This window comes from Phragmites australis, chromosome 23 (genome assembly GCF_958298935.1).
Source record: "Phragmites australis chromosome 23, lpPhrAust1.1, whole genome shotgun sequence".
Lineage (NCBI taxonomy): Eukaryota > Viridiplantae > Streptophyta > Magnoliopsida > Poales > Poaceae > Phragmites > Phragmites australis.
The window spans coordinates 21,888,902-21,914,588 of NC_084943.1; the positions used below are offsets into that span (position 1 = coordinate 21,888,902).

The 25,687-nt window shown below is 41.5% G+C and overlaps 2 protein-coding genes across 2 annotated transcripts; one reads left to right on the forward strand and one right to left on the reverse strand.

Moving 5' to 3' along the window:
- Positions 1 to 4,767: 4,767 nt before the first annotated feature.
- Positions 4,768 to 6,129, reverse strand: LOC133906358 (uncharacterized). Its single transcript, XM_062348231.1, has one exon. It carries the CDS (start codon positions 6,059 to 6,061, stop codon positions 4,868 to 4,870), a length of 1,194 nt encoding a protein of 397 aa, XP_062204215.1. The 5' UTR covers positions 6,062 to 6,129; the 3' UTR covers positions 4,768 to 4,867.
- A 12,044-nt stretch (positions 6,130 to 18,173) lies between these two features.
- Positions 18,174 to 24,250, forward strand: LOC133906596 (uncharacterized). The gene is made up of 11 exons (XM_062348542.1): positions 18,174 to 18,361; positions 18,462 to 18,557; positions 18,660 to 18,743; positions 19,124 to 19,198; positions 19,330 to 19,410; positions 20,102 to 20,229; positions 20,317 to 20,550; positions 20,692 to 20,866; positions 21,535 to 21,618; positions 22,710 to 23,057; positions 23,754 to 24,250. Exons 1-11 carry the CDS (start codon positions 18,233 to 18,235, stop codon positions 23,955 to 23,957), a joined length of 1,638 nt encoding a protein of 545 aa, XP_062204526.1. The 5' UTR covers positions 18,174 to 18,232; the 3' UTR covers positions 23,958 to 24,250.
- The last annotated feature ends 1,437 nt before the right edge of the window (positions 24,251 to 25,687 follow it).

Here is a 25,687-nt window from a genome sequence, read left to right on the forward strand (position 1 = left end):
AGGACAACAGCGAGAAGCGTACGGGCTATATGAGCCTAGTTGGGTTGGACGTTGATTGTTGAATTAGATGTGTGATTAAGAATCGTTTTAAACATCGATATTGAAAATAAACTTTTTACTACTATTTTTATATAATATGTTTATACAATATAGTAAAGTTTTACTATTAAAAAAATAGACAAATTTATTCATATTATTTTGAAATATCTAAACTTAATACATAATAAATAATTTGTAGTCAAAGTTAAAAATGTTGATGGTACGTAACTCGAAACAACACTTGTATTTGAGTGAAAGGAGTATTATTGTGGAAGAAAAATAGTATCGTACCATGTTGATGTTAGTACTTATAGTGTGTTGTCTTTGACTTGTATTTTGGGATGGGATTTTATTTATTACTTGAAATATTTTTTGTGGTGATGCATTTATCTATTTTTTTTGTTTTTGTTGGCTAGCGTCTCTTTTCTTATGTCAATAGGTGTTTTCAAAATGATTCGTTGTTACAATGTTAATAGCTGCCAATCTTCGTCAAGTTAGAAAGTATCTCCTCCACATGAATACGTGGCACATCTTGAGCGTATCATAAGCGAGGGAAAGATCAATTGGCAATTTGTTTGGTAAGACGTTTGGTTCTCGAAAATACTTGTTAAGCGCGCAGCTAAGCTAGTAAAATCGATGATTTATTGGCGACAATCGCGATTTCCATTTTAGCATGCCAAACTGTTCTTTGTTTCATCTATCGAGTGCATATAATTCACTTTCCATGATCTTCTAATCTCACCTTAAAGCATATGCACATTTTATACCCATCTTGCTCAGCAGTTGGACGGCACAAATGACACATCTTTGATTGATTCCTGATCTAGTTCATTTTGCCTACATCTAATTAGGAGTAGACCCAGCTTAAAAATTAAGTAAGAGCATAACAGTGATTACATATTTGCAACTTCAAAAAATCTGAATCTAAGTCCACTAAAACAAATTTTTGAGCGGAGCCATATGCACCGGAAACTAATTCTGTGAAACCTCCGGACAAAAGATTCTACGAGACCTCTATTTGTGTCATATATTTTAAGTCTAATGGCTCATACGCGTAAGATAAAAAAAACACGTGTCACACAGAGATATTGTAAGATTAGATCTCACTTAATTTGCTTACATGTGCACTCGCTGAGCCTTTCATGGTCCCACCCTGCATCCAACTCCCATTTCTTGTCATCACGTAGCATGCAAAATGCAAGCTCATTATAATATCAGTATAATCACACCAAACCCAGATGCTAAACCACCATAAACAAATCAAACATGATCCAAATCCGAGGACCAGAACAAAAAGATCCAGATAAAAAGAAATGGCCGAATAAACCAGAGAGGAGAAAGGTCAAGCTCAAAAGCAACCAAAAGAGGTAGTTATGATCCAATCTCTTTTTCAAAAGAAAATTCGTTGATGAGATCTGACGGTGATATGAAAGTTTTTGGCTTTTTGTCGAGATTACCTTTTCTTTTTCAAACGAAAATTTCCCTGTCTTTTCGTTTCATCCCATTTCTTTTCTCCTACAGCTGCTAGTGGTAACGGTACCGCGGCAGCAGCTTTGAACGCCTCACATCGCGGGGCCCACCGATCAGTGACGTTGACGGGGTCCACGAGTCGGAGACCCGTCCCAGCGGGCACGTGAAGCGCATCGAGGCCGTTAGCGGAGCCGAGCCCGCGGGCACTGGACGGGTGGGATTCCGACACGTGGGTGAGGGAGCGACAGCATATAGGATCCGTATGAGACTTTATTCGTAACATTTATCTTAAAATTTAATGACTGAGGTAAAGAGGAATAAATAAATAAACATATATTATCATATGAGAGAATATTTTATAAAACTGGATCTTATAAAATTTATTTCATCTAGAATGGGTTAGAGGTAGCTGGCTGGTGGACCCGCACGGGGAGGTGGCCCGGGCCCGCTCCCTGACACGCCGACGTGGAGTTGTTGCCGCGACTGATATGTGCATGAGGGGCAGTGTCTTTCTTTCATTCTCCCTCCCATCTTGGATGTACTAGTAAGTACTAGTAAGTACTAAATTTTTTACATGTGTATCATTCCTGTTATTAGATCTAAAATTTATTGCAGGAGTTTAGCGTAAAGTACTCCCGCCCGAAATCTAAAATAAATGCTGTTTTATGTTACAGGTAGTCAGTTGTTTCAAATTTTGATTATAATTTTTTTTATTGAATTTTGATATTTAAAAATAACACGAATAGATTTATCTTAAAAATATTTTTATTATAATAGTATAGTTTTACTATATTTTATCAATATATTAAAGAAAATACTAGTTAAAGTTGCTTTTATAGGTGAGTTGATGTCTAAAATGACCAATATAACATTATCTTCTTCCTCATTCCACTCTCCTCACTCGTTCTGCTCGGTTGCTGCCAATTCCCATGGGCTCCAACGCCGGTGGCGGCCTCTCGTTCTTGGTATCGCCGAAGCAGCGCCTGACACCCACAAGCTCCACCGCCAGCAGTGGCATCTTTGCTTCATCGAACCATGAGATTTATTTGATAGTCACTGGCAGCGACGCCGTCATGCCAGACCTCTCAGGGAAGCCGCGCGTGGACGAGTTCCACATCAGCAGTGGCTTTGTGTTCTTCCCTTTCTTGGCTTTCGTGAAGGCTAAGAAGATGATGCCTCCCCCCACAGGCCTCTTACGCCAACTTTCATCTTCTCTGTCATTGTAGTTTTGTGTTTACTAAAGGTGTAAATAGTTATTTTTCCGGTGAAATACATACATATCAGAAAACAAAACTATGAGAATGATAACACAAAGAAAAATTCTTCTAACGCCCCTAGCTTCTTCTCCGATCCATCGCCGTCAAACATGGTCGAGGGAACGGAAGCCGAAATCCGAATCAACGAGGAGAGGCCATTGCAGGCCATTAGAATTTGATAGCCACTACAGAGAACATCCCACAGCCAGGATGTGTAAAGCATGATGAACACGTCGAGCAACCTCGCCGGCTAGAAAGAGATTCGATGCCGTTGAGCATGTTGACGACACAGAAGGGAGAACCAGTGCCTACAATGAGCACGTTGTCGGCTCGGATAAGAAGCTCGCACCCCTTCACGACGATGCAGCACATAACAAAACTGCCAAAGCCAACTCCACCGAGCATCAGCCCGACAGTGGAATTGACTTGGAGTAAACTAAACCACATCTGGAGACAAGAAAAGAAGATAGGGACGCCTCTGCCTCGTCTGCAAACCTCCTGGAGGGACAAAAAATTCTTCACGATGCCATTTGTTGGACGTCGGAGCAGCAGAACCATACCAGACTCCCAAGCAAAGATATCGAAGAAAACCTAACCAACCTAGCAAGATAAACTTGAACCTACTAGAAGGTATAAACCTACTACAAGCTATAAATCTACTACAAGACTACTAGGAGGTATACACAGCGCACCCGCATGCGCTGCGTACAGGGCTAGTTAGCCTCCCCATCAAGAAAGCGATGAACACAAGGAGCAACCGCGAGCACCCGAAAACTCCGCCACCACCCACCACGCACACCGGTCCGATAAGGATCCGGGTTCTCCTTCTCTTCTGCCGCCGGAAGGCAGCCGAAGAGGAGGGGGGACGTGACTAGAACGAGGCTGGATCGAGCTTGGCTTGCTGGTCGCCCCCGGATGAGACGCTTTCTGGGGCGTCCACCACAAGATTTTCCTTAACCTGCTGGGAGAGTCAGTGATTCTATTTTCAGCATTGTACTTTCGACGAAAGGCCATCGCCATCTATCTAGGCCACATGCCAAGCTGTAGTCGGCCCATTCTTTGGTGCAAATACTTGTACTAGTGTGAAAGCTTGAGCTGGGCTGGGTCTGAGTGTGTTGTTTTGTAGATTTTCTATATGTCTCGGGTTGGGTTGTTCATTTGAGGCCGAGAATGGCTGCCCAAGCCCGGGCCAAGAAGGATACCGATCGAAGAACTATTGGGGCCAGGGCGCACCACCATTGTTTCGAGACGGCCTATGCCTGATTTATTTAGACCTGAATTAACTTCGGGTGCCCAAGACCGGCCCAGAATAGCTATCGGGCCAACCGGGCCGAGACATGGCTGGGCCAGGTTCGGGCTTTTTTGGAATGGGCTTTTATCACATCTAGGACTGGTCACATTCCTCTCAAATAGAAAATAAAAGAACAACTAGTCAAATTTCAAAAGGAAAATAAAGCGAATCAGTAATATCAACTTCCTTCACGACTCGCACACTCATGTCGTGCATGTTCATGCAGCAACGAACGAGATGACCAGGTTCATTCAATTGAAACGCAGATTGTTCCTGTACAGTCTGATCACAAATTTCAAAGCATACTGTTTACAACATTTCAGCAGAAATTTGCAAGAATTTCACCTCAAACAGTTCAAGTCTTGTTTCAAAGGGACTCCTGAGCGTATTTGCTTACACAATCTGGAAGGGAAAGTGGCACCAAGTCGAAGTCTTACTATTACACAGATAACGTTAGGTATATAACCAAGAAGCTTTCTGCAGTAAAAGATTTTATTTTTGAGATCTCCGCAGTAAAAAATTCATCATACAGAATTACAGATTTTAAGTGCAAATAGCAGCAGGACACTCGCAGGCATGAGAGGCAGCCAACAGATACAAGCCGGCTATAACCATTCCACTAATTTCCATCACAACCGGATTAGGATTCCATTGGACAAACATGATATGTCACGTTCACCAGTAAGCCTGTGCAGGAAGTAGACCAAATTTGGTTGCAACATCAGAAAAGCGCACTATGAGAATAAGTAGCATGACGCAGCACACCAACAACATAAATAAATTCCCAACAAGTGAAGAAAACAATATCATTTCATATACTTGGCGGTGACAACGGTGGTGGAAAGCTAGCATACAGGTAATCCGGCAAAATGTCGAATTTCGACGCGCAGAGCCTCTCAATTAGCAATGTCTTGAGTTCCAGTGTGAAATAGTGCGCGTCTGGCTTAGAAGGAAAGCTCCAGAACTGGGAATAGTCCCGTAGAATCCCTCGTAGGAGTATGTAGCCCTCAGCTGCGCCAGCGATGGTCCAGTGACAGTTGGGCAAGGGGATTACATTGTCGTGCCGCCACTCTTTTGCGCCGACACCATTGTCTCTCCAAGTCTTACTGTAAAGGTCTAATTCGCGATCACCAAGAACAAACAAACCAATCCTGCCTTCCCCTGCCTCCACAATGGTTTTGTATCGCTGGTTGCTATCAGGTGGTAGGTCAATGACGGAGAATTTCATCTCACGCACGTCAAGCATGAGCATAACTTTCTCGCAATAACCCGTCCAGTAGAAGCAGCTGTGCACACAGCGGTGCTGTAACGATGTAGGGGATACCATCCATTCATCGGTTACAATGCTAAAAGGCGTGACACATCCCCATTTTCCGGTGACTGAAGAGTAGACGAAGGGGACGACCTTGTATTTGGACATCACATTGCATATCACTCGGAGTGACCTTTCCGCCTCCTCCTGCTCGTCGCCAGCTGGAGCGAGGAAGGGCTCGAATTTCTGCATGCCACCGTGCCCCGTAGAAGTCGCTAGGTCGCCGGAGATGGGGGGAATGTGGACGTACCGGCGGTGCAAGGGGTCGCAGACCACAAGGTCCTCGAAGATGAAGCAGGTAGCGGTGTACCGGGACAGGAGGACGCGGCCATCGCGGACGTCGCCGACGCGCCAGCAGCTGGGGTCGGGGAGGAAGGAGAAGGTGAAGTCGACGGCTTCATCGAAGGCGCGACCGGCCGGCGCGGAGCGCCGCGGCGGCTGGGCGGCGTGGAATCCAACGTTACCGCCGCTACTGTAGAGGAACCCTAGGACGGGCGGGGGGTGGAGGGACCTGAAGCGACGGAGGAAAAGGCGACTGGAGATGACGCGGCGGAAGGAAGTGCAGGAGGCGGACGCGCGGGCGAGGTCGGCCGCGTCGCCGAGGCGGAGGAAGATGTCCTCCAGTAGCTCGTCGGGGAGGGCCGGCTGCGCCGCCGGGGTGGGGGCGACCGGGCACGCCGTCGCTGAGGGCATCGCGTGGTCGGCGCGGCGATGGCAGAGATCGATTCGATGCGACACTGGAGTGGAACTGTACCATTTGCTCGAAGCACGATCTGGGCCCATCTTGCTCTCCTACCACTGTTGTACATAAACAAACGGGCTGGGCTGGGCTGGGCCACACTTCTCAAGGGTCAACACGTTATAGGCCCAAGGCCGTGTCACGACGAACTTTTTTTTTACGTTTATAGTTTTAAATTAAAAAATTACAAATATATGAATCCGTTTTAGAAAAAATACAGATCTATAATTATGTTGCCCATTGAAAAGGCTACTTATTTTCTCTAGCAAATATTTTTAGAGTTAGGATATATTTGGTTCGCGTCTAAATTTACCACGTTTAAAATTAACCAAGCTTTAATTTTTTTGGTAACTATTTGGTTATCACAACTGTGACAATGCACACTTTGTTAGCTCACACATCATACATTTGATTTTCTGACTAATTTTGACACACTTGTAGTTAATAATTTCTTAGCTACACTTTTTTTTGACACGCCACACGAACCAAATATGCTCTTAGATGATAACATCTTCTACACCATATAATATTTTCAAAATTATTTCATAACGGTTTCGATAGTGTTTGAATTTTAAAAGCATTGAAACACAACAATTTTTTTAGTTTCAAACCTCTCCTGTTGGAGGGGCGACATGTCCCTGTCGTCATGTAGCTCTTCCAACAAGCGATATGAGTGCAGATCTATAATTTTTTAAAATAGATTAATATATTAACATTTCCTATTTAAAAATATATAAATAAAAATAGAAATTTTAAAAATCTATAATTATTTTGACACATATTGCAAAACTACAACTTTTAGTACTCATTTTAAAAACCTATAACTATTTTGATATATGTTGTAAAAAACTACAACTTTCTCATCGTGAGCTCACCTGTCCTCCTCTGCCAACAGGTAGGTCCACGGTTAATCCTCTTATTACATGCCACAGAGAATAATAGGTGGGTATACAATGACAAAATTATAGTTTTTTATAACATATATTAAAATAATTGTAAGTTTTTTAAATGAACATAAAAAATTATAATTTTCTATAACATATATTAAAATTGTCACAGGTTTTTTAAATTTACTCAATAAAAAATTGTATCAACAGCGCCCGCCCATCAGCTTTCCTAATGAGCGTGCGAGCCCATGTACGCATCAAATGGGCATCGACTAATATAAGTATTATTATCCCAGTAACTTAAAGCTATTATCTAATAAACAATATAGAAAACATCAAGCATTTTAAATTATTTTATTGGGTTTCACATATTGATGCATCAAGCCATCTAAAGTGAGCCTAAGTGGAGTGGAGGCAGAATTTGAACTTGGGCGATCAAACTTGTTCGTATTTCTAGATGTTGCTTTGAATATCGACGAATAAAATCCCTAACTTCGTATGATTCAAACTTGAGTGTCTTGTCTTCGAAACCACTACTTATATTGAAAATTGTTTGTCCATAATGTTTCTCTCATGTCCTACTAAATAATATCCATATTATTATATATTTTAGTGTACTTTACCTTTTCTATTCTTTGAAATGTAACGGTTTAAATACAAAATCTTAGCCGATGACATATAAGTTTTTTTTGCAATTTGTTGGATAAAGTTCCACAAATTTTCGCACCACCTCTTTTCAATATGGTTTCTCAGATTTTTTGCATCACATTTTTCTTTTAAAAAAGAAAGACATCTCAAGAGAATACGAGGAAGTCCCATGCATGCCATTTGGCGTAAAGCATATTAATTTTTATAATAAGATAGTTTAATTTACATAGATCGCCGCAGAAGTTTATTGGATGATTACATGGATATGGTAATTTTTTTAAAGAAATTTCCATGATGACCTTTATTTTTTTGCAAAATTTACACAGTCACATGCATTTGTTCATTGGTAGTAGGATTGTAGAAAACATTAAAGTTTCTATAGGTTTTTAGCAATCTTTGTAGTTTGTACTACACCACAAGTTTTAGAACATTAAAGTTTTTTTTAGAGGAAACATTAAAGTTTGTTGATGAATGACCATTGCGAAGCTGTGGCCCAGCCCGGCCCGGACCGTTTAATACCCAAAGTCAGCAGTGGGAGTGAGACCAGGTCAGTTTTAACTCCTGCCACCTCGTACAGTGTAGTCCCACTCCGCCGTCGAGTGGAATCGAGCCCACCTCTTCCACCGCCGCGCCGACCGCGCGATGGCCTCGGCAGCGGGGCACCGGATCGCCGCCGCCCCCGCAGCGCAGCCGGTGCTCCCCGACGACGTCCTGGAGGACATCTTCCTCCGCCTCGACGCCGCGGCCGACCTCGCCCGCGCCGCCGCCTCCTGCCCCTCCTTCCAGCGCGTCGTCTCCAGCCACCGTGGTGCGCTACTACGTACACAGCTGCTTCTACTGGGCGCATAATTGGATGAACCATATCCTTGTGCTCGACCCACGTGAGATGAAATTCTCGCTCGTTGAGCTTCCGCATGGCAAACGTAAGCAAGGGCTGGCCATTGTTGATGCAGGGGAAGACAGGCTTGGCTTGCTAATTCTTCGTCTCCGCACGGTAGATATCTATTCTAAAACTTGTCAAAACAATGGTGGCGGCGCAGAGGAGTGGCAGCACGACAAGTCCATCACCTTGCCAGAGCCCAACTATCGCTACCTCACCATTGGCGCAGCTGAGGGCTACTTGCTACTAGAAGGGATTCCACTAAAACCGGCCCAGTTCGCCAGCTCTTTGCAACAAGTGCCAAAAGCATGGTTTTTCACACTGGACCTCAAAACATTGCTGGTTGAGAGGCTGTGTGTGTCGAATAAGCCTGTGTCGTGTCTGCCCATGTATCATGCTCGCCTGTATGCAAGCTTCCCACCACCCTTGTCACTGCCAAGTATATGAAATGGTAAGAACCTTCTTTGTTCTCTTCACTCATTGGGAATCAGATTACTTTGTTGGTGTGCTCTTGCTTCCTACTTGTTCGCATAGCGCACTTACGTTTGGGGCATCCAAATTATCTCGCTTCCACCATCAATGTAGCCCGGGGCTCGCTTTTTTGGAAGCTCGTTCCCGCCGCCTGCTGCTTGATGATTCACTAGAGTTATGGCTGCATTTTATATTCTTAGGTGCTGCTTTGATTTGGGAAAGGTAGTCAAACTAGGGAGTATAGTAATGACTATTGGGATTGTTGTGCAAAAACTAGTTGTTCTAATTCTAACCAACCATCATTCACTAGTAATTTCAGGTTTTAACTGTGTTTAGCACACTGTCTATGTGACACGAGTATATCCCCTGAGTTTTTTCTTTCAAACCAGGTAAGAGTTAATGGGAATATCGTAGTGTTCACAGTTCCAGCGGTTCCTGTGTAGCAAGGATTGATAAGGCCTCTTATCTCCTAATCTCCTAGTAATTAGTTACTTCTTTTAGATTAGGTTTGATTTGATTTACTTCAGTTAGGATATCTGTTTGGAGATGAAGTTAGACGAGTTTGTTGGCGTGGCGACTTGCCTATTTAAAGGGCAGCTGACTTCCCTTTCGGAATTAAGCGAAAGATCAATCTATCTAGTCCAGTCCCCTATCTACCCCTACCCTTGTGGTGTGGCTGCCGCTCGCCGGCGTGGTCGCGTTGCTTGGGTTCAGGGCACTTTGACCATACCCTCACATGTGTTTGAATGTATACATGGAGAGTTTTATTGCATATGAAGTCATGTTTCCTAGGGTGTCTATCTATATAGTAGTATGTGCTTTCTTTGGTCTAGTTCCTACACAAGCTTACTGGTGAACTTGACATCTGTAAGATATATGGATATGGAGTTTTTTAAATTTGTTGAAGCTATCATGTTTGTTAAATACATGCTTCCTTTACAAGTACAACTCTTTGTGTCATTTTTTTTTGTGTACTTTGTACTGTAGGCTGTAGCTAGCATTTGTTGAGTACTAGAGCAGACAAATTTTTTCTCGTCTTTGTTGGAATGAATGGATTGAGTCAGTAGCAATCCTATGTATCTCTGTTCACAAAATTCAAATTTTGCATCCCCAAACAGTCCGGATAAGTTTGTTTGATCGGCAGTGCCATATGGTTACTTCTTTTGGGACCATCTGGAAACACTTTAACATGATAGTTTGATAGAATTCCTCTTGATGATTCTAATAATGTAATCTTTGGTTTGGCAACATCTGTTTGATGACTGAAGAACATCTGCAAGACCTCCGTTCCAACATCTGTTTGATTGCTGAAGAACATTGCGGAAGACATCCGCTGCTACTGGCAGTGATGACATCTATCTGTAGTTTGATTAGCTGTGCTGCAGTCCTGTTCCTCCCTTTTGCACTTATGCTGTAATCTGGAACTACTCGATCTGCAGTGTAGACCTTTAGGCGCCCCCTCGCACTGATGTATGCTCTTAAACTGTACTCGTGGAGGTTTGTCCAATGGATACAATATGGAGAAAACTGAATGGGATAGCTATAGCCGTCTTCTATCGATTGCCTCTTGTGCTTGTTAGAGCCCTTCCACTTGTCCTTAATGTAATAATCCACTATCATGAATTTCGAGTATAGAAAGCTTCCTTGGTGACAGCCTTCTCCAGGAGCTGGTGTAAGGCTTGGAAGTTGGAGTTCATTGGTGGGCATGGAATAAACATGCCTGGCAATTGGTTTAACATAGCTTGTCTAATTCTATCAATTTCTTTTGTGGGTCGACTGATTCTATCCAGAATTTTGAATTATTATAATATTGTTCAATATTCGATTGGCTGTAATTGTAAATGGCAACAGACGCCTTGTTGCCGTTTCATTTCTGTCATATCTGTCTTCCAAGGGCCTGAGTACAGATGGTTTAACTGAAGGAGCGTTCGAGCAGAGGATGGTGACTTGAGTTGAAATTTTACTCTGGGTGCTAATGCTAAGGGCCTATTTGGATTAGGGATTTAGGGGTATTTTATGAAAGTTTGGGATTTAGTTCAAATTTGGACTAACCCGGCAAACAGCAATAGAGGCATTAACCTGACAAACATATTTTATTTATTTCTCTACTTATATGCGACTGAAAATTGACAAACAGTTGTGCACTTTGCACAGTATAACTTCAAGAACAACTACTGAATACAAAAATATTTTGATATGTGCTAAAATAGTATAATTTATGTAGGCATCAAATAAACTTCGGAAAATTCGTGAAATGTCACTCCAAAGAGTGACAATTCACACTATGCTACTCCAAATAGTGGATGCCATAAAATGTCACTCCAAATTGAGATTGCTCATACTATGCCGTTATCATATCCTCCTCCATATTTCAATTTTTTGTCAGCCTAAAAGGTCATGGAACTGGACGTTTGTGCCCCAGATTCATGGGTGTTGGTTAAATCGCATGAATCTTGGTTAAGTTCTTTTGTGCTCCAGCTATGTACTCTCTCTCTCTCTCTCTCTCTCTCTCTCTCTCTCTCTCTCTCTCTCTCTCTCTGCGCGCCAGGCACAACCAGAGTGGTGCACGGGCACTAGGGTTCAAATGAGTTTTTCCGAGCTAGTAATCACCCCATATTTATCGGCCAAAAAAATTCGCTGCTAAGTGGTGCACCTCCGTCCTTTTTTTTCTCTAGCTTCGCCGCTGTAGGTTAGTATGTAGCAATATTATGTCAAATGCCATGTATATCTAACAAATTCTTGTCAAAATTTCACACATTCCATGTAGTCTATGCATAACAGCTTGAGGATCATCCATAGAGTCTAGGCATAACAAGTTGAGATGATCCTCGACAATCAAACATTAATATTACATTTTGCCATAAGCATTACTGCCAAAAAATATCCAGTTAAATAGGTCAACACAAAAAAAATCAAAGATCATTCGACCAACACCCATGAGCTAGCTAGGGGCACAAACACCCAAAATTGAAATATGAAAAGGGATAGGATAATGACACGGTATGAAGCAACCCTGCTTTGAGTGACAACACGTGGAATCCACTCTTTGGAGTGGCGCATTTCATGAATTTTACCAAGAAACTTTCGCATTCCAAATGAAAACTAAGTCTAGAGCATCCTCGTGTTTGGCCTATCCCCACTTTAGTAACGGCAAAAGGAAAAGACCACATAATTAGGCTAGAAGCAGACTTGAGCCAGGGCAGTCCACTAGCCCAGGATCTGTTGATTCTTGATGAAACATTGAGAAGCTTTGGCCAGCCCGTTAAATGTCCATCAATATATGGAAGTGAGATAGACTAGCCTAGCTCTTGCTTCTGCCCCTTATCTCCGCTCCAAACCCACCGCTAGATGAGTCAAACAAATCTTTGACCCGCGCATGCGACTTGGCCTCGACTGACCTCCCCGACGAGATCAGGGAGGAGATCTTCATCCGCCTCGATGAACCTCACCAGCGCCTCCACCACCTACACCTCCTTTTGTTGTGTCGTCTCCGTCCACGACTTCCTCTATGAATTTTACCTCTTTTAACTGAAAGTGCATCTAGTTTTTATGTGTGATTTTGATAATTAATAATAATATCTATAGACTAACTATGTTGTTAAGAATTATTAGTAGGATATTCTATATGTGATGTATATAGGAGAGATATGCATCAAGATCAATGAGTTCTAGGTGATATTCGAATAAGTGACGATAATACCTATGAACTAACAGTGATGTTGAAAATTATTATTATGTTTTCACAAATGAATGAGTTATATTTTCCAATACAGAATAAATGAAGGGCAACAAGGTCATTTGATCTACTTTCTTAATCCTTGTGCATAAGTCTAAAACGACCTATATTTACAATCGGAGGGAGTATTTCATAAGAGATGCATAAGAAATAAAGTATAGATTCATTGAGAAATATCATGAGTTCAAATAATTGCATTAAAGTCATTGAGAGCTTAGTGATGTTTATAAGAAAAAGAAATTTGAAGAATGAAGGCTAAGTTACTTGTGAATATCAAGTAACTAAAGGTATGCCATTATCAATATAGTTTTATGAACTAACTCATGTGTTTTTGTGCTTGAGAGTAAGTTAGAGTTAGAATTCATAAGAAGACATAAGTTGAATTGAAATCATATATGCCAAGAGTGAAGAACAAGATTGAACTCCATATATGATAAAGTGAATTTATCGAAGATGTCGGATACAAAATAATTTTTCATGGTAAGATAGTGAAGGGTAAGCAAGACTCGGCTGCGATGAATCATCCAGTGGTGAAGGAAAACCAAATAGTTTGGCGCCGAAGGACCAAGACGATGATGAAGAGAGAGTGAAGGCTTTACGCTAATAGACCATGTGTGGCTATAGGAAGCTATGGGTGACTCACATCGATCATATGAAAAATCAAAAAGAGATGGAGTGAAGATTACATAGAAATTGGCAACCCTCAAGGTTTGAAAGAAAAAAACGGTACTTTGAAAGAAAAAACCCATTGTGGAGGCAACCCTCGAGGCTCAAATTAGTTCAAACAAGTTTTACATTTGAATTTGAATATATATATTTCACACTACTAAGAGAGATGCAACGTAGAGCTAATTATCGTGTCTCAGTGCTCAAGAGTTTTCTAACCAACCCAAAATGAGAGTTCGCTTTAGAAATTTGATGCGAAAAATGTGGAAGTGTCTGAATTTAGTTTTGAAGTGTTCTTAGTTTGATTCAATGTGTTTTAGATTATGAATTCAGTTGGGATGTGTAGCCCTCTAAATAAGCTTTTTGTAGAGTTCAAAATCGTCGAAATCGGACTTCGAGATCAAAAGTTATTGCTGTTTTCACAGGGTCAACTGTGCTGAACTCGGACTCTCCGCGTTGACCCAAATACTCCAAGTTGACCGGAGTCTCCGCGTTTAGCTCCGAGCCAGGTGGTCTATTAGGGCCAAAGTGTTTTATCCAGATTTTTCGGGTTGACCTAGATACTCCAGGTGGCCAGAGTCTTCGGACTTCACTCCGACCTGGGCTATCGGTTATGTGTTCTAATGCCAACCTGGAGACTCCTGGTTCATTTGGATACTCTGGGTCAGTACAAAAAGCTGTGTAGCAGCTAGTTTTTGGGGGAATAGTATAAATACCCCCTCACCCCTACCCTTATTGGTTGCTGCTTGGGCATGAAAGAAAAACCTTCTAGAGCTAAAAGAACTCCCTCCCACTCTAATCTAGTGTGTGATTTGAAGAAAAAAGTGAGTTGGGTTGAGAGATTACAAGTTTGAGTGCAAATGAGCGTATCTCCCATCTTGAGCACTCGGGTTTATCGACAAGAATTTCGCGAAGTATTTGTTACTCTTGGAGCGTGAACCTCCTAGGCGGCTAGGCGTCACCGGCGAGCACCCAAGGTTGTGGTGTGCCACGGGAAGTTTGTGAAGGCTTCAATTTCTCTTTCGGAAGGGAAGAAATCAAGAGTGAAAATATAAGCTCAAGTGTGACCGAGCTTGGAGAGAAAAATTGTTGAGAGAGACTCAGCTCAAGTGTGACCTAGCTCCTCAACGGATACGTAGGAACCTCTAGAGGAGGTGTCTGAACTTTGAGAAATAAATCGCGTGTCCCCTCTCTTATTTTCATGTTCTTGTGTTCTTACTTAATATTTATGCATTTTACTTGATCACTTATTCGTGTATATTTGATTATAGGTTCTCCATTGATTTACTTGGAACATACGATTTCATTTGGTTTGAGCTAGAACACTTTAGGCGCTGTTTAATTTTAATTTTGAGTTAATTCTCTTTTGAACCCGGAGGTTCCGGATTGAACCCTGATACTCTAGATATTGTACAATCAGATCTGAACCAGAGTATTCGGGTCAACTCGGAGTATTCGGTGAACAGTGTTTTCAGGATTTTCAACCAGAGTTTTCTTGCATATCTTTTGCTAATTTTGAATAATCTTTGTCATCCTAGAATTGTAACCTTTACACTTATTTAAGTGATTTAGCACTAGTTGAGCCTAGCATATTTAGGATTTTCACTTGTGAAAAATTCGTTAGTTTATTTTTCACTGCAAGTTTAGGCCAACAGTAAAAGGGGACGGATTTTTGTAAAAATATCTATTCACCCTCCTATAGGCGACATCGTTGTCCTTTCACCAACCCCTCCCCATTCTTTGGCTCCTTTACATTAACAGGTCTCGGGGATTCCTCCCCACTAATCCTCTGCACGACTCTATCCCGGACACCCATGCCCTTCCGCAGGTCACAAATTTCACCTTCTTCTTCTTTCCCGACCACAACCGCTGGTGCATTTACAATGCCCCATGATAGTCACGTCCTCCTTTCCTAGTGGACTACCATCTTAACTGACCTCGTGGTTATGACCCCTAACCCCTAGCACCGCTAGTACTTCCTGATTCCCCCCTCATTGATGACCTAGTTGCCTCCGTGGAGTATGGTCTCATGCAGGAATTTGAGCCCTTCCTTAGTCCAACCAACAAGAAGGAGAAAGAGGAGGAGGAGTTGCCATTTAGAGTGACATGTAATGTGCTATCTAAAGAGAAGGTCATGACCCTTGTCTTCTCTTCAGTCACCAAAAATTGGCATACCATCATGTCTTTTAGCTTTCTACCTTATGGATGGATTCAATTCCATCACTCGTTGGTGTGCCACTTTGCATGCAGCTGCTTTTACTGGATGCATAGTTCTTTTGGAACAATTTGCTCATGCTTGACACACATGAGATGAAGTTTTCCATTTTTGGCCTCCCGCCCAACAGTTGTGGCAACTACGGGCCATTTTGGATCCAGGTGAAGACGAGCTTGGTGAAAAAATACTCTTGTCTAGTGACAACGATACTCCTGTGTTGCTCTTGTGGGTTACCGAGAGGTGATAGCCTTGTTCCATCGAGAAAACACCACCTTGCTCCCTCACTCCCTTGCCACCGTTGTTGCTTCACCGTCGGTGGTGGCATGTACTCTCGTAGCGACACCTCCTTTCCACGTTGGGATGTGGCAAGAGGAGGAGGCGGCCACAATCATGAGGTCACCGCGAATCTGCACAGGAGGCGGACAGAGGATAAGGTGGTTGCGGATCCACGGGGGGAGGTGGCCTACGGAGGAGATGGCCACAAATCAATGCGGAGAGGTGGCATGAGGAGGAGGTGACACAGATGAACAGCGAGGATGGCTGACGATGGTGGCAACCAGATTTGATCGGCGATGGTTGGATCCACATGGTGGCGACTAGATCCATGTGATGGCAACCAGATTTGGTCGGCCAGAGCCGGTGTTGTTCATGGAAGATGCTAACGATGATGAGGAGACAATGTGGTGGTGGTGGTTGGATCTGCACGGTGATGACCAAAATGGCGTAATGGCTGGTGGTTTTTCGCAGTGGCGGCCCAAGGATCATGTCTGTTAGGCGCGCGGTGGTGCGGTTGGTGTGGAGACTAGAGGTGGTGCAGATGTGTGGAGGCATGCAATGATGCAGAGGCTGCTGGTGGTGCGATGGTTTGGAGGCAGACGATCGACGAATGCCGATGGTGGTGCAATGGCGTGGAGGCCGACGATGGTGCGATGGTGTGGAGGCCGGTGGAGGCCATCGGTGGTGAAATTGGTGTGGAAGCCAATGATGGTGGGGTTGGTGCAGAAGTCGGTGATGTTGCGGTGGTGCAGAGGCCGATAGAGGTGTGGTGGTTCGGAGACCGATGGGGTGCGTAATTAGTTAGTGTGGAGTGCGGTATGTGTTGGTGTGGTTTCTTGCCCAACTGATCGCAATGGGCATTAGTGTTGTTCTAGGTAGTGGTAGTTTTTTTCCTTAGTATTTTTTTCCATCCTGGGGTGGTATATTGATCGTCTGGGCTTTAACTTCTTCTTCATCAATACAATAGGTAGCTCCCCTGCTTGTTTTTTTTTAAAAAAAAGACAGGTTTGGTTTGTTAACTCTTATCAAGCACACATTAGACCTCCATTGTAAGACTTGGCACTACTACAAAATATGTAATCCCAGTCGATTTTTCGCTCCACAAGCCATCGGATTTTCACATGCGGTTGGAAAGATATTATCCTAGTCAGTTGTTTACACAAACTAACTGGGATAGTACATGACATTATCACAATCAATTATTCTCCTTAACCGATTGTGATAGTGCTAGTCCTACATTTATTAGCAGCTTCTTCCCTGAGAAGTGCTATTTAGATAGTGCAGCTATGATCTGAACATTGAGTGTTTGGGGTGCTCCTCTATTCTACTAAAAGAGGGTGCTATAGGAGAAAATTTTGGAGGAGCTGGAGGAGGATTAAGGTAAGTGATCTACCTAGTTTATTGATTACTTAGATATATCTAAATTCATGGTTAGTTTGCCCTAGCTTTTTGGTTAGTTTACTACAGGGCTTGAAATTTAGATATAATTCTTGATCCATGAAAGAGATCCACTTGAATTTAGTGATCTCTTCATGTAGAGATCCCAAATCTTGTTTCAATTTGAGGTTTAATTCATTGGATGTAGATGGGATCTAAGAAGATTCATGAATGGGGAATTTAGTTATGTAGGTCAATATATATGCCAAGTTAGCTAATAATTTAGGTATAATTCTTGATGGACGAAAGAGATCTATTTGAATTTAGGTATAATTCTTTATAGGTATTAGATGAGAAATTTTCCATCTCATTGGATGCATTTTTGTTAATTGTACCATATTTAGCTAAAATTTAATTAAATTGATAATCGATACTTTTTTATTTAAAATTATAGATGTACAGAAGATGTATATATGATACGTCCTGAGCTGACAACGAGTACATCGATGGCATGGTTGGTTTTATGAGTGCCGTCGAGAAGGATATGCTAAAGAAGGGAAAACAACATATACTTTGTATATACATTGATTGCGAGAATAAGAGATGTGGAGTGAACTTAGAATATTAAATCACACTTGATTCAAAGAGATTTTATTGAGAAGTACATATGTTGAAATCAGCATGATGAACATCGAAAAGACAGTGACAACATCACCGACGGTGAAGCGGAAGATCCTGTTAAAGATAAGATTATGGTGGATGATAACATGCTTTGTAACAAGGATCGTAGAAATTTTGAAAACGAGAACAAGTGGCATTCAAGGGCCATTTTGAAAACGAGCCGAAAACGAACCTTTCCCTTGCAAATACGGCCCAAATGGCAAGAGTAACCCGACTCGCGGACCGGACCGGACCGGACCTCACTTTGGAGTTCGGCTCTGCTCCCCCGGTCACCCTCCTCCGCGCGCGATGGCGGCGAGCGGCGGCGCGTACTCGTGCGAGACGGCGGCGCGGACCCGCGAGTGGATGGATGCGCTCGCGGCCTTCCTCCGCCGGCACCGCCCGCTCCTCGAGGCCCACGTCGTCAACTTCTTCAAGGTCCCCTTCCCTCACCTCCCGTCCCGTGAGTTTTCGGAGGCAACTGATTGGAGGGTTGTCTGCTCAAAGTTTCGATCTGCCGGGGGTTCGGTTTGAGCAGGATAGGTTGTGGGAGATGGTGGACGCCGAGTGGATGGAGTGCCTCCGCCGGGAGCCCGTGGAGAGTCTGCTCAAGTTACCCTCCGGATGCGTTCAGGCACGGCTTTGCTTGCACCCAGTGGCTTGGTGTATTCAAGTTCATCGTTCCTTGTCTACTTCCTTCTCGGTTTGACGTCCTCGAGTGTCTGTTGTTTTACAGGAACACTGGCCCAGTACACTACAAGAATTTGTGCTTAGTGCCAGGTCACTTGTTCTTCCACGGGAGCAGAAGCCACCACAATCAGTACGTATCCTGAATCTATCGGATTAGTAGGTATTGTGTATTGGTCACAGCATGTCATTTTTCGGGGAACAACACTAGCAGCATATGAGTTTGTATATACTAGTCGTGTAGTTCATATACAAATTTACCGCGCACACGCTCCACGTGCAGTCCTGCTACTAGGTTTCAACACGCTCCACTTGCAGTCCTGCTACTAGGTTTCAGTGTACAAACAAATTCACTACATGAGTTTGCTTTTTCTTAATCTGTTTTCATTACATTTTTTAGATAAAATTTGCATTACATTTGCAGATTGCTTTGCCATCATTTCTAGTCATTAGAAATTGTCTATTTGCTGCCTTCTGTTTAATCCTGACATGATTTTATGCGAATGCTTGCAGCTCGTACCTGATTTGCATGTAGCTTCAATTGGTACTGTTCTCGCTCAAGGCATGAACTCAAAGAAGAAGCACGAAGTAGGTAATCAGCTTGACTGATAAAGCTTGGTAGTTGTTGTACTTACTATGCATGCCTATTTATTCACAAAGCTTTCATTATTTTCATTTGTCCTTTGCACTCTCATGTTTGAAGAAATTGCTTTATGCAGATTGAAACTCTAGCTGGGGTGGTTCATGCAATTTCTAAGAGTCATGGAGCCAAGACAGTGGTTGATGTAGGTTCCGGCCAGGTATGTCATCTGCATGTAGAAGCAGCTGTGCCATTGTAACCAGGTTTAATGTAAACATAATTCAATTTTTAATACCTGGATAGTTGGAATCTTTTTCATTGCTTTTGATTGTGATTATGTCATCTTAATATTAAATCTATGTATTCATGGCCAAGTCTGAGCAAGAATTTCCCGATGGATTCAGCTAGAAATACTGGTCATTAAGGTTATGCTATGGAAATGGGCACATCTGGTCACTCGTTATTTTTTCCCTTAATAAATAATGACTTGATTGCCAAAATATGGACTGGTTCTTTTTCCAAGTCTTAGACAGAAACTATGTCCTACATGGTCTGTGATTTCTGTTAGTTAAATTTATTTGCAATTTGGAATCAAACTGTGCTAAGCCAGGCCTTTCCTAGCACTGGAAATTAGAAAATTATGCCACCTCATGTCTGCGTAAAGTCAGGCCTTCCTTTCTAGCACTCGAAATTAGAAAATATGCCACCTCTTGCCTGGGCTATGTGTGTAAGAGTCAAGTCATCTGGATATTCTTGTAGGCATTGCATGTTTCCTAATTTCATTGTTGGATGGCTATGCCTTGATTCTGTTGTTATTTTCTGGGAATGAAAGAAATGATTGAATTTTATCCTAATTTCAACAACAATGTGTTATGCCACGCGTTTCTTACTCATCTTATTTGATGTATCAGGGTTATCTCGCGCAAGCTTTATCTTTTGAGTATCAATTGCCAGTTATAGCGATAGATGCTTCGTCACATCATGCATCAGTTACAAACACTCGTGCAGAGAGAATAAAGAAGCACTACGCTGCTAAATGGTGCAACCTTCGTCAAAATTAATTTTAGTTTTACTATCTTTGGGGCTGGTGTCTGTTGCTGTAAATTGTTGTTCATTATTTTTGCAGTGTGGAGAAGCAACAGCTCATAGTACCCAGGACTGTCACTTGTCATGTTCTTTCTAGTGACACATTGGCAGCTGTCATGTTAGATGTGTGTAAGGATGATCATGTTGAACATGCAAGAGAAACTAAGAACTGTACTGAGAAAATACCTCAAATTCAGGAACCAAATCATAGCATTCCTCCATTAATACTTGCTGGTCTTCATGCCTGTGGTGATCTTTCAGTTAACATGCTAAGGTTGGTTTATGTTACCTGTGAGAGCACCGTTAATCCATGTAGTTTGGTTTTTCTTCCAAACTCGCTAAATGTTGCATCCTGAATTGAAATTTTTCTCACCTTGTTGAAAGTCATTTAAAACATGGTTTCTTATTTTGACAGAGTCTTTGTGTCATGTGAACAAGTAAAAGCATTGGTAAGTGTTGGCTGCTGTTATAACTTGCTTTCTGAAGATTGTTATGAGGGTACAAACACCTGTCCTGGTTTTCCTATGAGCAAGGCTGCTAAACTATCTAACTTGGTGATTGGGAAAAGCATCCGTGACCTTGCTTGTCAGGTATGATAGCAATTCATGATCTTAGTGCTGCCTGTGCCTCATGTTTCAAGGCACTCAGAACATAGAGAAGATATATTAGCAGAACTTATTTGGTTTGTGGACTTGGGACTTGGAATAAAAATGTTCAAAACCTAATTGAAGCTTTGTGTTTCCTTTTAGCATACTTATATGGTCTACAATAGCGTGGTTTAAAACATTATGGCCCTAAGTTAGAGGAGACTTATCTTCGCATCTGCAAGTTTTTATTTCATCCGTGTTATGTTCGGAGAATGTATTCAGTGTCTCATCACCAAAGTATGTTTACCCTTGGCCATGATTTCTAGTCATTTTGGAAATTTACAAGTGTTGAAATCAGCAAAAAAATCTGAAGCCAGTTAGTGATTGTAGACCTAATTGTTACTTGATACGATCACACAAAAAAAAAAAAATTGATTCCTGCAGTTGTTTTGTTGGCATCACATGCGTGTTTAATAACTTGCGTATTTTGAACATATTTCTTCTTTGTACTAAGTGCAAGCATGACAATTTCGCAAGCATGACAATTTCATACTTTTTTTATTACTATGAAGGATGCATTCCTTTGACATGTCTTAAGTTATTTCTGCATGGTTTAGTGTTATTCTGGGCTGGAAGCTCTTTATTTGAAAGACCTTTTTAATGCTTTCTAGAGTGCAGAGAGATGGAGAAGTCTCACCAAGGACATTGCGCTACAAAATTTTGATATACATGCCTTCCGGGCTGCTTTTCAAATTGTAAGTGTGCTTAACTTTTGGTTACTATTCATGTTTTCTCATGTTAAATATTATTCAATGCCGAAATACTCAATTGGTGCTGAAAAGCAAACCTTGCGTGCTTAAAACTGCCAAATACAACTGTTAGTTGTTAACTTGCTACTGTTGCAAACAAGTGATCACCTCCAATGATGATGAATAATTGAGCCATTTTTATTCCTGTTTTCTACCCTTACTGTTCCTTTTTACTGGATACAGGTCTTAGTGCCTCTTACCCTTTCTTAGCACTGTACTAAACATTTAACACCTTAGTGATTTTCAGAAATATTACCAGGTACAAACTACAAACAACAAGTCAACAAGAATGGATTTGTTCCTTTTTTTCACATGAATAATTCTAAAGAAAGGTTTTTGACATAGTGGACTTGCTGATGAGTGTGTGGTCCCATTTAACTAGTTGCATTGCATCATCAAATTCACTAATATAAATCACAACTTTATGCTGACTTGATGAACACGCTGTTGTACTGGCTTATAGGCTATCACCAGCCACAGCTTTTGTCAATTCCATTTTACTTTGGGTGTTTAGCTTGTTTAGCTATCTGGCACAGTAACTACAAGCCCTAGGGAAGGCCGCATGCCTATGCGTGCATCACAAAAACTGATATAGCCCTGGTGCATGCCGAATCTTGTTTCTTGTACGATGTCAGTGCTAAACAACTAATTATATTATTTTTTGTTTCCTGTTTAGATTACATATTCATGTCATGAGCCCTATGAATATGGAAGCGGATTATGGTTCGTGAATATTTCGGTTTTAATTTTAATATAAGAATCTTCTGGGCATTTATTATTGTCCATAAAAAAGAAGATATGGACCGTTTAGGTTCTATGGCACAAACATGAATATTTCGATTTTAAATTTGATGTTGGAATGTTCTTGGTGTCGATTATTGTTCATGAAAGAAGATATGGACCATTTAGGTTCTACGGCACTAAAATGTTGGAAGTTCTCTCAGCTTGACCTTTTGGGTTTTAGATTTGTAAGCTAGCAGTATTTATTTGTGTCCTATTCAACCTTTTAGATTCACCTAACTATGTTTTTGCTGTAGGCACTTGAGAAATTTTTTCCAGAGGTTTCAAAACTGAGTCCATCAATTGGAAGGCAAGGAAAAGCTCTACGACGTCAGAGGCTTCGTAAAGTTATGGAATCCCATATGGCTGTGGAGAAAACTGATGATTTCTCCTGTTCTACTTTAAAGGAACAAAACATGAACACAGATGACGTTGATTCATCCATATATGGAGTTGACACAAGACCAAGTGATATCCATCATGATGAATGTCGAAAGTTTGCCCTTTTCAGAGATTTCACAATAGCAGGATTAGGTCGCCTTGGCTGTGGTTCAGTGGAAGATGCTAGTCTACTTGAGATATGGAACGAAATGCAACCCCTTGCTGTAGGTTTTATTGAAATACCCTTTTTTACTCCCACTTGTTATAATAATATAATTCCAATAAGTTACAAGCACTACCTATTTTCCAATTATTAGATTGCTCTTAATCGACGTGAAAGTAATATTATCCTGTCTCTGCCTAGTATGATGTTTTGGTATGCAAGTACTCAGTAAGCATCGTTAAGTATGTTTGTTGAGATTATTTGAGTTTTAACATATTGCGTGGTGTGGGAAGCCTAGTAAAGGCTCATTGTGGTTGTTAATATCTCAACAGTACTTTGAATTGGAATTACGTCACTGTGTTTCATGTGGGTGGGTTAGTGAGACATGTATCAACACAGTTATGCAGAACATAATTAATTGGTGTATTTTAATACTGGGAGAAGATGAATACAATGGAGATCAACTGTGTATATTTCTCGTGTTGCAAAATAATCTAGGATGAGATAAGTATGCTATGTTATACATTGCAGCAGTGGAGATATCAGAAATATTATTATGTTCATACATAATATAAATGTGTTCAACATCTAATAAGAAACCATGTTTGTCGAAATGCCTTTCCAACGGCTTTATATGCATAAAAGTATAGTAGTAGTTAGGATATGGCAGTGGTTTTACCCCTGATTTTGTAACACCAAAAGATGCACCCTGTACCATTGCTGATTTCTAGTGCGATCATTTTTCTTATTCTTGCAGGAATATATAGGTCCCTTTTGGTGCCTTCGGGCTGCTTTAGGTCCACTGGTGGAAACATATATTTTACTTGATCGGTTACTGTTTCTTCAAGAGCAAGGCGATCCAGTTGAAGCATTGTTGTTTCCTCTATTTGATCCCACTATGTCTCCTAGGAACATGGCAGTAATTGCTTGGAAGTTATCTGCAAATCCTTCAGAAGCATGATATGGTAAATCTTCTGATGCCGGAATATGTAGGTTCATGGGATGGTGTGTCGGTATCAAAGTGTAAGACGGGTTCTTGTCCTACGGCAGAACCTGTTCTTTCATTAGATGTCGATACGATCCTTATACATGCTATCTTGCCTTATAAAATAACCACAGCTGGCAGCCATATCAACCTGTTGATTTGATCTGCAGCTATATGCATGTTCATCTTGATCTTGAATGAATGTAAATCCAAACTCTGAAGATAGTCTTAGCTTTGGGAATGATGAGAGCAATGTTTTTCCCTTTCAATATTGCCTGCTATATATATGCAAACTGCTTCTTGCGATGTGTAGATTTGGCAAAAAATGTTGCAAGCTATCTAGTTTGCTTGAGGTTTTCAGTATTTTTGCACAGGTGAGAAAGAAAACTCAACCTGACAAGATCTTGCAAGCCTAGATACGGGAATGTGCAAGATATTGCTCTCGAAGAGTGTGCCTTTATCCATTAAATGCTAGGTCAACATCTAGATCGATTCCATGGTCTTTAGTGCTTGCTTGCTTGATTTTCTGAAGTGACCATCAAACCAGTTGCTATGGGACATTATCCTTCCTGCAATATGTGTACACGTGTTTTATGGAAGATCCACAAGTTATCGGAAAAAAGTTGCTGATGCACCCTTATGTACACATTGTTACTCATTGTTGTTCTACTTGCTAGTTACTACTGTAGACTAGAATGATCCTTGTACAGTCATATCTGCGTGGAAGAAACTTTATTCTGACAACAACACAAGGAGGAAAAAAAAACCTCAAATAGGATTTTTCCTGCCTTGCCTATCCTGATGCAATTGGTAAAGTTATGTTTGATCTCAAAGACTAATCATTTGGAGAAGTCAGTTCAGCAGGGTTGGCAGAGAGGGACAAATGAGCATTTATGCAATGTAAGTTGCCTAACCATATTGACTATTCATCTGCAAATCTACTATGATGTGCCATTAAATATCGAATCCTGTTGGATCTCTGATGTGATGCTACCGACATGGGGAAGCTGAAGGAAGACTACTGCAAGATGTTGACTTGCATAGGCTAAGTTTATTAAGCATGAGCTACCCACATGAGTCCATCAGTATGTTTGTAGTTTCAGGTTTGGCGTTGCTTATCCATGTGTGCCGTGTGTGAGTGTGTCTGGCGTGTATGCATTTTTAGTCCTTCGGTGCTTTGACTTGCTGTTCTTGTCATATGAGCATTCTTTAATGGTTTTTTTAACCCCTTGAATTGTTTGTACTACAGACTGCAATTTGCGATATTTTTCTTATCTCTTCTGCTGCTGGCTTGACAACTTTAAGAATGGGCTTGGTTAGTTACCAAAAAAAAAAATTTGCAGATACAATTCTCCATGTTGACCAGTCCTTTAGTCAGTCTTAATCACCTATCGTGGTTAGTTCAGAGGAAAGCGATATAAGCAAAGCTACCATGTGTAAAGAGAGGGATTCAAAAATAACCCTTGGGTCACTGGTAGACGGATAAGATCTCTACTGAACCTAACTGATCACGTCATGATAGCTCAAGAGCAGCAAGCTGTGATTTGGTGGATGAGATTTTACAATGGAATTTGACTGACCGAAGCTATTTCATTGCATTGGCTTGCTGTCAGAATCCTGTTATGCTCGTCCTTTTGGCTGTATTACCATTGCAGTAATTGGCTGATTTTACTTCCATATGGCAACTGAAACTTTCCAGGTAGATG